The 12,813-nt window shown below is 39.4% G+C and overlaps 1 protein-coding gene across 2 annotated transcripts; it reads left to right on the forward strand.

Annotated features, from left to right (window-relative positions):
* Window positions 1–7,101: 7,101 nt before the first annotated feature.
* On the forward strand, window positions 7,102–11,543 carry LOC131318067 (arogenate dehydratase 2). 2 transcript variants are annotated; one of them, XR_009197521.1, is made up of 12 exons: window positions 7,102–7,606; window positions 7,702–7,769; window positions 8,750–8,842; window positions 9,555–9,755; window positions 9,874–9,954; window positions 10,122–10,217; window positions 10,301–10,378; window positions 10,507–10,596; window positions 10,686–10,753; window positions 10,891–10,972; window positions 11,055–11,174; window positions 11,313–11,543. XR_009197521.1 is itself a non-coding variant. In XM_058347896.1 (12 exons), the coding sequence occupies exons 1-11, from the start codon at window positions 7,342–7,344 to the stop codon at window positions 11,112–11,114; spliced, it is 1,182 nt and encodes a 393-aa protein (XP_058203879.1). In that variant the 5' UTR covers window positions 7,102–7,341; the 3' UTR covers window positions 11,115–11,131; window positions 11,316–11,543. The 2 variants fall into 2 exon arrangements, 1 of the variants encoding a protein (XP_058203879.1); XM_058347896.1 differs by having other exon boundaries at window positions 11,055–11,131; window positions 11,316–11,543.
* Window positions 11,544–12,813: the final 1,270 nt, after the last annotated feature.

A 12,813-nucleotide genomic window follows, 5' to 3' on the forward strand; every position in this document is an offset into this window, starting at 1 on the left:
CACCATCACTTCTTGCTCTCACTTCTCTCTAGAAACCATTTCTGTTTTTCCAGGCAGCTTACTGCCCTCCACGAATCTCCATTTTTCTCCTGCTTAAAGTAGTTTTTAGAACCAACTCCCTTCGAGAAAGTTGTAGAGCACTTCGAAACCTTCAAGTTAGACCCAAGAACCATCCCAATCGGTGAAGAAATGACAAAGATATTGGCATCCGAAGTTCAGTAAAAAAATCTCGGATTTCCATTTCCTGACAGCATACTGTCTCTGCCTTTATCACCATTTTTCTCCTACCTAAAGTAGTTTCTAGGATCAACTTCCTTCACGAAAGTCGTAGAGCACTTCGAGAGCTTCAACTTCGACCCAAGAACGATCGTATTCGGCCAAATATTGACCAAGTTACTGCCATCCAAAGTTCGGTCCAGATTTGCAAGTTCACCGCCCGTAGAAAATCTTCCAACTAGCTTATTCGGCCCTGACTAAGTTTCGGATCAAGGTAGATAAATCTCTACTCATTTTCCCTAGTATAACTTTAGTTATTTTGCTTATGATAAGGCAAGTTAAAGTATTAGGAATAAATAGCAAGCTCGTTTTACAAAATCTTGAAATGACATTACGATCATGTAGATTTTCTCTGCTCACTTCCCTAAGTATACGTAGAACCCTAGTCCAATAACTCTACGTATAGTATAGAATCTACGTTAGAAAGTAGCATGTTCTTGATTCAAAGTATCAATATCGTAGATAAGATTATCTATTGTTTGGTTTCAAGTAAATAAGCTTATCGTTTAAAATGCATGATTGTCAATAAGTTTATCTCACTAATGGAGGTATGAACATGTTGGATAAATGACTTTGTCTTGAATAAACATATGTTGTATTGAATTTCTCAAAAAGTAAGATATAACGATTTTCGAAAGATAAGATTTTAACGCTTGAATTGAAGTATTCATATTTTGATCTTTTCGAGCATGCTTAGCAATATAGAATTGGATGATCTTGTTAGATTACAATGAATGATTTATGGTTGCGTATGTGAAAGGTCCTACCGCGGAGTCTATGCATGAGAACGAGACACGAAAATCGAGAAAATAGAAACATGACACCTAGGGTGTGGTTAACAAGAAAAATGTGTTTCGAAGGAGGAAATATTTTTGAAACTACATAATGACCGATTTTGATGGCATTATGTGAGATGTGTGTGTGTGAATGTGTGCCAATGGGAACCCGGGACGGCGGAACCATTGTGAGGATACTCGGGAGACCGGAACGGCGGAACCGAGGTTGGGTGTGTGGCTTGGTTATCCGCGTTACGGAGCCAATGCAATTGTGTGCCAATGGGAACCCGGTGCGGCGGAACCATTGTGAGGATACTCGGGAGACCGGAACGGCGGAACCGAGGTTGGGTGTGTAGCTTGGTTATCCGCGGTACGGAGCCAATGCAAATGATTTTGAAAGGTTGGGTGTGTAGCTTGGTTATCCGCGGTGCGGAGCCAATACAAATGATTTTGAAAGGTTGAAATGTTGACACGGTCTACGATGAGTCGCGTAGGAGAAACACGGAAATCTTGGACACCAACGATAGATGATTAACGAATGTGGATGTGTCATTGTTAGCTGTATATACATGTATCATGTGGAAATCGATGATTGTATAACCTGTTGTTTGTAAGTTATGGGTTAGCGGGTATGAGTTTGTTCTATTGAGCGTTGTAGCTCACGGTGTTACCTTTTGGTGACCCTGACATATTATATCGGTGGCGACGCTGGTATAATGTGTCAGACTCCTTAGATGAACAGGATAAGATGTACACCGTGGAAGCTTTTGGAGCAGAGGAGCTTGCTAGAATGGAAGAGCAAGCAGAGTAGTGTTAGGAACCCTAGTTTCCTTTCTTGTTGAATAAATGTACCCTTTCCTTATGATGTATTTATGATGTAATAATGAGCCAGACTTTCTTTATTATATAATAAATGCCTCATTTAACGTACCCAAAATTGGGGGCGTTACAGCACTACTTAACAAAACCCCATCCAATGCAATTGTAGAAGTTCTTGAGTTTTTTTTTTTTTTTTTTTTTTTTTTGTGTGTGGGTGAACTGAAAAAAAAAATTATTAGTACATATCTTACTTTTGATATCTTTTATTTTTGATACCTGAAATGCATGTTAAGCTTTTGATGTCTTTTTTGTCGAATAAGATTATTAATTGTCATTACTATAAATTTTCTTTATAATTTGGTAAGAGAATTTATGCTTATAAATGACCCCATGCTTCTAAAATTCTAGAGTCGCCACTGAGCTCAACCAAATGGGAGCGTTGAACAATGAAGACAAGCTCAACTTATCACTACAGCTCACCTCACATTTTTCTAAAAAACAGAAAATACAAAAAGGAGTTGACTACAAAACCCTAAGACAAATGCTCGAAACTCATCCAAGAAACTCCAATTCCAAAGCTAAACGGCCCAATTGCAACCAACAAGGGCCAAGCCCATTTGCAATTGGTACAGGCCCAAACCCCAAAGCAGAGCAAGCCCTAACCGCCTCCTCAGCCGCCTCATTCTATTCCTAACGATCCACCATATCCCATAACCGTAAATTGTACACACAACCAAAAATGCTGAAATTAAAAAATCATGAGAGAAGGAGAGAATGATAATAATTGTCATTTCAGTATTTTCAAGTTTTTCGCAGTGTGAAATATTGATTCACTAGTAACTGAGCGCAATGCTTTCTAAACATAATCTAAATGAAGTTCAAGTGGGGAAATAAATTAATGGGGTGGGTTCATCAAATTGTATTAGGGTGGTGTCTTAAGTCTTGCTAACTTTTACAGTGGAGGTGGAATTCAAGAGGGAAAATAATCTAGTTTACAGTGGAGGTGGAATTCAAGTGTGAAAATAATCTAGTGTGGTGTTATCATCAAATTATAATGGTAGTATTTATTAATTTGAAAAAATATATATTAATAGTAGTATTTTTTTCTTCCATGGGGTAGCCCGACCCCACTCCTCACACTGTGGCATCGCCACTAGTTGAGCTTGTCCTCTTCGTTTGACGCTCTCTAGTGTGTTACTACATGGTTTCTTTTGTATCATTATTTTTAATGATAGGGGAACGTTTTTTTGCTGATAAAAAAAATAAGTAATAGAATGAAAAATACGTACTACCCATATGCACCCCAAGAAAAAAGGGGGGTTGGATTCTTGAGTTGGGCTCCTCTCCAATTTTTCAATAGTTGGAGGATTCTCCGATTCAAATTCAACAGCTAATATATTCACCACATTAAAAGCCCAACTGATTGAACACAAAAAACTCTCTCTTTCTCTTTGCCCCTCCAGTTTCTCACTCCCAACAATTAATAGCAATATTCAACCCAGTTAAAATTGAAGTAACTAACAAGACTGTGTGCGGTAATTGAAAATTTGAAACAAAAAATTCCATTCAATGTCAATTTAGTGGGTTTGATGGCGATGCGGTGGTGTCAAGAGGGCATGGCAAGGATGGGAGCAAAATGGATGCAAGATGGGCAACGAGAAGGGGAAGAAAGGTGGCAATTGTTGGTTTGATCGAAGATGGTAGCGGCTTGTCGACGGAGACACAAAAGGGAAGGGAATAGGGAATGGTCGGTTGTCAGCAAGGAAGAAGAGGGAGAGAGGTTATTGCGTGTTTCAACCAGATAAGGAGGAGACCATGCGCAAAAGTGATTTCAGCCGCAAGATTTTAATAGTGGCCACGTGTCAAGTTAGAAATAGAATTGAAGGATCCTTCAATTTTAAAAGGATTGGAGAGGAGCCAGACTCTGGATGAGTTCTCTTTAGTCCAAAATTTGGACTTGACAAGACAATCCAAATCTAATTTATACGTTGGTATAATTAATGGTTCGAATTTACTGAAAAACTCTTAACGGTAAGAGTTGTCTCTTACAAGTAAAAGTCTATGAGAAAAACCGGCCTATTAATTGTACTAATGGATAATATAGATTTAGACTTAGACTGTGACATCCAGTCTAAAATGAGGACGAGAGAGTATTCAATTCTCAAAAAAATTATGTAGTGCTCTCATGAACACCTCCTTATCAATGCATAGCGGCCTATGCCCACACGATTCAGATTTAGACTGTCTTGAGCATCTCCAGTCTTCACCCATATTTTTCCTCAAATTTAAGTCAAATTTTGGATAAAAGCCCATTTTGGGTAGACACATCTCCAACTATCAAACCCAAATTTTACACATCTCCCTCTTTCTTTCTCTCTAACTAGCCGTTGGAGAAATGGGTCAAGGCTAAAGTTGTCTCAAATTTGAGCAAAAAAATGGGTAAAACCCAAAATGGGGAAGGGTTTGGGTCAAAGATTGAAAAGAGATTTTTGTGGTTTTTGCCCCATTTTTAAATTTGAGTCTTAAAATGGGTCAAGGCTGGAGATGCTCTTATCCAGTCTAAAATGAGACAGGAAATCCAAAAAATATTAGGAAAAATTTCAAAATAACAACTGAACTTTGGACTCAATGTCTCATAAATACCTGAACTTTACTTTATTTCAATTAAACACTTATACTTACAAAACCCCCAAATTAAGACACATGCCGTTATAATCTGTCTAATATGTCAAAATATGTGTTGACATGGAAAGTTTCTACCGTTAAGTGTCCCATTGGCACATGTGATAAGCACCCGACAATGCTATAAAGGGTGTGCTAAGTCCTTAGTTTAGTTTAATTATGTCATTAAATTAGTTATTTTCTTTTATATTTGCACATAAGGTGTTTTTAAGATATTTCAGGAAAACACGTGCAAATAAGTTGTCGTTAACGCTATGGATGACCCTTGAGGGTAGTCGAGCCCCAAATGCTAAAGCCAGAAAGACCCGGAGAGGACCCGACGGCACGAAAGGCCAAGGCGTGGACCAAAAACTGGAGATAAGCAGCTCGGTACCGATACCATACTATTTCTTCTATCGGTACTGAGCCCCTTCCAGCGACAGCAGATAAGCCGTTCGGTATTGATACCACTTAATTCCTCCTATCGGTACCGAGTTCATTAGCAGATTAGCGTAAGGCCTTCTCCATCGGTACCGAGGGACTTAAAGCAGATTTTCAGAGCATCTCTTAAAAATATTCTGTATGCTACCCTTGGAGTATAAAAGCCCGTGATGTCATTGTACAAACAAGTAGATTTAGATTTGCTTACATAATTTTAGATCTAGATCTAGATTTATTTTTGTTCTTGAATGTTCTTCAGATTTCCAGTCTTGAATCTTTATTTTCTGTCTTAATTAGTTAGTTTTTGATATTGTCGCTTTCATTAAAGTTGTAGTAAACCTTTCGATCTATCGTTTAATCCAATTTTCTTATAGTATTTTTAATTCAATTATGTTAAGTAGATTTTTGCTTGCTCCTATCTCAATAGATATGGGTGAGTAGTTTTCCAAGGTTAGGTCATGGGGTGATTAGCACCTTATGGCTCAAGTAGAATTGCATTTTTCACCATAAAGTTTAAACATTTGGTTCGGAAATCGATGTGAGGTTCGGATTTATTTGTCAAATCGCTAAGGTATTAATCTCCTTGATCATGTGTACGTAGGAGCATCGCCTACCTACCACACATGATACTTGAAGCTCTGACGCACGAGGCATTTGCTAAATAAACTCTAGAGCTAGCTTGGTATTCGAACCATTCTATTTTTCGATTCGGGAACCTTAGTTGTGTATCCTGAACCGCGTATTTGGGTGAGGAATGCAGTTTGACTTGAGTCGTGAGTGTTAGTAATTCCTAGACCTGACCTGTCTTTTATCTTAGTTTATTAGCTTTTCAATTTAGCCAATTTTCATTTCCACTACACACGTAAAATCAAGTTGGCTATCTAAAAGCCGAAAGCCCTTACTTGCATTTACAAATCCTGCAAAGCCGTATTAATTATTCCCTTGGGTACGATCCCGAATTTCCGGATTATCATGCTTCAACTGATTAGGCCCTATGCTTGGGGTGTCATCTCTTATATCGGAGCGAACGAAGCATTTTTGACATCATGTCCTTGTAAAGCATGGAATCAAAGCCCCTCCCCCTCCTCGTCTTCTCCTTCCTCCCCACCGCCGCAACAGTTAACTCTGTTGCCTTTTCTTTCTCTCCCCCCCTCTCTCTCTGCGTGTAGGTTACCTCCATTAATTCCGGCAAAGTCGTGTCAACATCCACACCTATTTTTATCCACCCTTGTTAGTGAGCTTTTCACCTCTCGTAACACAGCGTACTACATCCACCATCACCAACCATCGCAAGTCCGCCGCCAATCATGCACCACCATCCACACTGCTAAACCTTCCCACCAAGATTTGCAATCGAGGTAAAGAAACTTTGCCACTTCACCGCCGCATCAATCGATTGACGTATGGAATTTTGGGTTTTAGATTGCGATTGTGGAAATGGGTTTGCCATCGATTGACAAATGTGGGTTTCGATTTACACTATTGCGATGGGAAATGAGAATTTTGGGTTGTGATTATGGATTACGGTTTGCCATAGAAAGAGAGAGTCAGAGAGAGAGCCTTTGATCTTTTAACAATTTAACCTTGGAACATGCGTGTACTTGGGCAATGGCTGGACAATTGTTTGGGTTTTTGCTTCGAGAGTTCATGTACTGACAAGAAGAACTTGGAAAAGCCTATCTCTCTCTCTCAAAAAAGAAGAAGAAGAGAACTTGGAAAAGGTAACCACTTTTGTAAAACTGATCCGGAACTCATTTTCATTAGGGAAAAACTTTAATTGGAATAGAGTTAACCACTGCGGGCGGCAGTCTCCCAAGGAGGAGGAGGAGTGGGTGGGGAGTTGGGTAGCGATGAAGAGTCGGTGGATGGGAGGAAGAGTGGGTGAACGGGGGGCGGGAGTGAGATAGGAGGGGCTTTGATTCCATGCTTTGTAAGGGATGGATGTCATATGCCAAATGGGGCACTTAACGGAAAAAAAAAACATGCCGCGTCACCATATTTCTTGACATATTGAATGAAATATAACTGTCTCTTAAATTGGGGGTTTTGTAAGTATAAGTGTATAATAATTGAAATAAAAGAAAGTTCAGATATTTATGGGACATTGAATTCAAAGTTTATGTGACATTTTTAAATTTTTCCAAAATATTATGCCGTGGTGCTCCGGTGAACAACCCCTCGTCAACGCCTAGCGGTCTCCGCCGTCAAATGAATCGTGGATCTATTTTTAGTATTTCATGACGACTAGAGAAAACGTTTCCAAAAAATTTACTGGAGTACATTCCCGACTGAACACGTACACCTGTTATTCTGTTACCACCCTCCCGCCCTAACGCGCGTACTCTCTATCTCCGATCGGCGCCCAACAATGGCGGCGACCACGCCTCGAACCCTTAATCCTCCTCTTCACAACCGAACCCATCCCAAATCGTCACCCCGGCATCAAAACCCAGTCACAAACATCAAACCCCTATCACCTCATTCCGCCAAACACCGCCGTGTCCTCCCCCTCCTGGCTTCGCTCCAGCCCAACAACGGCAACGGATCGCAAGGCCAGAACGCCGTCGAGCTGCGGAGGCTTCTAGAAGACTTCCCCGACGAATCCAATTCGAAAGACTTGAATACCCTCCCAAGTCAATACAACAACCATACCTTTTTAGAATTTCTTATTTCTTGTTCGAATTTCGATCTTTATTTAAATTTTTTTCTTGTCGATTTTGGAATTCAGGGCCTTTGACTTCGGCACATCTATCGAATGTGGTTTCTAATGGGTCTCGCCTTCGAGTGGCTTACCAGGTTTGGGATGTTTTGCCTTTGATTAATTTCTTGTAATTTCGTAAATTAGGTGCCTGTATAGGAAAATACCTATTCTTATAGAATCACCACCTTTTGTCAAGCAAGACAAAGAAAAAAGAGAAACTTGACCAGAATGATGTGCTGGTGTCATTCCTGTGATAGATTTGCCCCACATTGGTTGGACATTGGTAACCACGTGATTGAGATAGATTTGGCTCGGTTCATTTTTGAGATTGTACTGCCCATAACGAATGTTGGCCGCCAAGGGGCTAATGATATCCAATCAGTTTTATTTGTTTTTGCTGGATTATCTACTCAGCGAATACCTTCATTCAACAGATTTGTGGTTGATTCAATAACATGCTCTGGATCGGGAATCTTTTCTCTTCTCTTTTGCATTTCCGTTGCCAGCGTTCTTCTTCGTGCAAAACTGGTTGACGCCAGCTGTAATGGTTGAAACTGGGGGGCCAACCAAGACCCCCCTAATAAAGTTTTGTTCGATCAAGCAAACAATTCATTGCGACAACTTCGGACCAGATTAATCCCTTTGAATTAGTCGATCTTACAAGATCGATCGGGTGGGCTGGTTGGGAAGGGGTGATTAGCGTAGTAGAGAAAAAGAATTGCTGAGAGATAGATTTGACTATCTGGTCAGGATGAATTCTTCATACTGAACGGTTTGGATCATGATAGTGAGATCTCGGCGAAGCGTACCGAGGCGCAATACGCCCTCGCAGTGCACATTGGGGCACTATGGGTACCCTTGCCACCTTTATACCCGAGGTCAACTATTCTTTGTAGTTTGCACTGTGTTAAGCATGGTTATTTTGTTTCCATTATCAGAATTTGAGAATCTTTTTGAAGTTGTGCTAAATAATGTTTCGGCTATTTTTTTTTTGGGGTTGTTGAACGATGACTCTTCTTAGCTTATTATCAGTAATAGGATTATTTTTTTGATGGGGTTCTTTTTGCATAATTAGGGAGTTCATGGTGCATACAGTGAATCTGCAGCAGAGAAGGCGTACCCCAATTGTGAAGCAGTTCCTTGTGACCAGTTTGAGACAGCTTTCAATGTAAGGTCAACCATTTTGGGACAAAGTGCTGGAAAAGATAGTACTTTGATGCGTGTTTCGTACATTTCAGTGACTATTTACAAAATTCTTTGCACTTTTTGTGTTTTTCCACACATTTTTTTAATCTTAACCATCGTCCAAGGGCTGTCTTAGCATTTTTCCAGTTATCATTTGAAAAAACTAATGTGTGTAAGAGGCATATATGTGTTGATGTGTACATACAAGGAAAGTGGCTCAATTGGCACTTGAAATATTAGTTTGTGATGGTAATCTTGAGAATACTCAATTTACTTATTACCAGTGTGTTTGGAAGGTGGCAGAGCAAATTTTGTTTCTCTCCCTCGTTTCTATGAGCAGTATTTTCAAATCGATAATAAGATGTTGGTTGTTTCTTATAGATCCGTGGACTTTTTACAATCGTTGCTTTTCTCTTGTTTAGAGTATTGAACTGGACCAAACTAGTTGTTGAATGTTAATCTCCCGACCGTTTGTAGGGGCTGGTAATAATTTGAAAACGTCATGGTGTCTTACTTACAATACACAAATTAAACCATATTAATGGTGCACACTGCACAGTTCTCTTCTTTTACACTTCCTCAAGCTCAAATGGTCCATGTTTCTTGTATTATTATCTAGTAAGCCTAGTTGTCACGAGGTTGAGAAACGTGGTTAAGGGGCACTTTCTAAAACTTCTCCAATGTTCTGGTTGCAGGCTGTTGAACGGTGGCTTGTTGATAGAGCAGTTTTACCGATTGAGAATTCTCTGGGGGGAAGCATCCACAGGAATTATGACCTTTTACTTAGGTACAGTTTGCATATAGTTGGGGAAGTGAAACTTCCAATTCGGCATTGTTTACTAGCTAACCATGGTGCTAAAATAGAAGACCTGAAGAGGGTTCTAAGCCATTCGCAGGTATTGTGTCTGTACTTCTTTAGCCACTTCTTTTTTCTTTTTTTTTTCGCAGCGGGGGGGGGGGGGGGGGGGGTGTTTCGTGCATAAGACTTTGATCTGACACTTGATTAAATTTCAGGCTCTTGCACAGTGTGAGAACACACTAACAAAGTTGGGAATGGTCAGGGAAGCTGTGGATGATACTGCTGGTGCAGCAAAGGTAGGTAAAAATTGGGAGTTGGCAAGCATGTTCTGTTAGCTCCTCTAAGCGGGAGATGAAGATATACTTGATATAGTAAGATACTACAGGCACTGCGTTCCAGCCGTTTGGAACTAATTCTGATGTTTTTGTGTCTGTACTGTCTGAAATTTTCTTTATGTTGATAGTTTGTCGCTTTCCACAAACTGAAAGATGCTGGAGCAGTTGCTAGCTCTGATGCTGCCAGGATCTATGGATTGGATATACTTGCCCAAGATATTCAGGTCGGTTTCTAAAGTTTCTTTTGTAGTCATCAACTGCCATACATCTTTTGGACATTGGGTCAGTTGTGATTTTTCTTGAATAGGATGACTCCGACAATGTCACTCGATTTCTGATGCTTGCAAGAGAACCTATCATTCCTGGCACTGATAGGCCGTTCAAGGTTAGCGCTTTGTATTGTAATTTACTGTCCATTGTAGGTAATTTCCATGATTCTCTTAGCTTGGAAAAGTTGAGTTCTGTATTTTTGAATCTTCGCTTCTCCATTTATTGTCATTTTTATTGTTTTAGACAAGTATAGTTTTCTCACTGGACGAAGGTCCTGGAATGCTTTTCAAGGCACTTGCCGTTTTCGCAATGAGAGAGATTAACCTAACTAAGGTATGTTCTTTTGCTCGGAATTTCTGATTTCTGATGATATGCGGGTCAGGATAGCTCTGCTGACGGCCTTTGTTGTTATCTCTTTACAGATTGAAAGTCGTCCACTGCAGAAGCAGGCCTTGAGAGCACTCGATGAAAGTAATAATGGGTTTCCAAAGTAATTATCTGTCGTTATATTTCTGCTTTATGTATTTCTCCTAAACCTGTTATGAGTGTATCTTTGCACCGGCTTTCTGTCTCTGCTGTTTTATATGTGCACATTCATGACATCCTTATTGTACTGTTTATGTACAGGTACTTCCCTTATCTGTTCTATGTGGATTTTGAAGCGTCAATGGCTGACCAAAATGCACAGAATGCCCTTGGGCATCTAATGGTTTGACTTCTTCAAAAACCGTTCAGCTTGGTATTATATCGTAGGCATATAGATAATAATCAATGATGCACTCCTTTGGCAGGAGATGGCTACGTTCTTGAGAGTACTGGGAAGTTACCCGGCAGACATTAGCATGGCATGAATGTCCATCAGAGCCTCGTAAGAATCCATTATCTTTTGCTATTATACAAATTAGACCTTTCAGCTATCATGCGCGATTTGAAGCATATATCTTCTGAGAAAGTAATGTTCTGATTTCTTCGTATTACACTTGATGTTCTTATATAGTATCAGAATGTGCTGTTCTGGATTTTGACGTTTCCGTTATTTATGGTAAATGCAGCGTTTTTGGAGGGGGCTTTTCTTGCCAAAGAATTGGACCTGAATTTTGTTTCCACTTTTCATACAAGGAAGACTGTTTGCTTTCTTTCTTGTTTTTTCTTTTTCTTTTTTTGGGTAATTCGGAAATTCTGCTGTTTGCTTTCATTAAAAGATGAATATAGAGGTTAGGCTTTTGTCGCCAATGCAAAGTTGCACCACCAGACTTTTGTGTTTTGTTCTATATCTTGCCTCAGTTCTATGCCTTGCCAATGCTAATTCTCTCTCTCTCTCTCTCTCTCTCTCTCTCTCTCCGGTGAAACTTATGGCTGTATATATTCCACTTTTCAAGGTAGTGACAAGAAATGTAAGAAGGGACAGTTTCAAATGAGGACTCTCTTTTTCTGATCAAAATTTCGATGATCCGAGTCGCTCAATGTGTTCAGAACGTAACTTTAAGGGTACTCGCGAGAAATTGGCAAAAAAAATAACCGGGAAGGGCTTGATTTGAGCAATTTTTTATTGAATCGTTAAAAAAAATTGTTCGGATCAAGCCCTTCCGAGGCAATTTTTTTGTTGATTGCTCGTGGGTACCCTTAAAATCACGTTCTGATCATATTAAGCGGCTTGAATAATTAGAATTCAATCTAGAAATGGGAGAAATTGGGAGGCATGCATTTTAACTAAAATGAGGACCACCTTATGTGAAACGGACCGTGTAATAAAACGGTTAATATTTTTCACTCAACAATGTTTGGACGTTTAAAAAAATAATAAAAAAGGGAAGAAATAAAGGGATTTTTATCTTTAAAAATGTTTTCAATGTCTTAGATGGAAAATTCAAGGTTTTTTATCACTTAAAAGGTTTCAAATGTTTTAGTTTTGAGGCTTTAAAAAAGGTTTTCCTTGGACAATATTTATGTAATGATTTGGGAACATGCATTTTCAAGATTTATAACATCAAGAAGAGTGATTATATATTTGTGTGATCTCATTTGGATTGACAAATTAAACGAGAGTGGGTTCTCACATTTTACCACTAAGAGCATGTACATGAGACTAGCAAAATTCACATTTGTAGCTATTTTACCGAATCAAAGGCACAAAAACAGCTTGCAATAGTCTCGGAAAACAAGAAGCTATTTTTCCTTTTCGAAAAATCCTCTCTACATCTACCGAGCAACTATTCACGAGCAAAAGATTAAAATATTGTTCTTTTTCTCTCTCTCTCTCCTCCCTACCACTCCCGGGAGTGGATCCTCTACCCCACTGTACCCGAGTACCTTATGACGTCCTGAGTACCGTATGACGTCGTTTTGGATGGGAAACACAAGCAAAATCTTTATTTTAGTTCAATGGTTCTCTTAGGGTTCTCATTGAAAGTTCTAGAGCCAAATATTAATTATAACTCTTTAGGATAGAATGATCAGAAAATAAGATCTTCACACCGGTTCAAATGGATTGAAAATTAGAACACTTAAGTTTTAAAGAACTATGCTACTGGTACAGACAAAAAATCTGTA

This window comes from Rhododendron vialii, chromosome 1a, assembly GCF_030253575.1.
Source record: "Rhododendron vialii isolate Sample 1 chromosome 1a, ASM3025357v1".
Lineage (NCBI taxonomy): Eukaryota > Viridiplantae > Streptophyta > Magnoliopsida > Ericales > Ericaceae > Rhododendron > Rhododendron vialii.

Bases quoted from the DNA above. Each gene is read 5' to 3' on its own strand.
- LOC131318067 (XM_058347896.1), top strand. From the start codon at position 7,342: ATGGCGGCGACCACGCCTCGAACCCTTAATCCTCCTCTTCACAACCGA. The intron at 7,607-7,701 runs GTCAATACAACA...TTTGGAATTCAG, and splicing joins AGACTTGAATACCCTCCCAA to GGCCTTTGACTTCGGCACAT. The intron at 10,973-11,054 runs GTTTGACTTCTT...CTCCTTTGGCAG, and splicing joins ATGCCCTTGGGCATCTAATG to GAGATGGCTACGTTCTTGAG.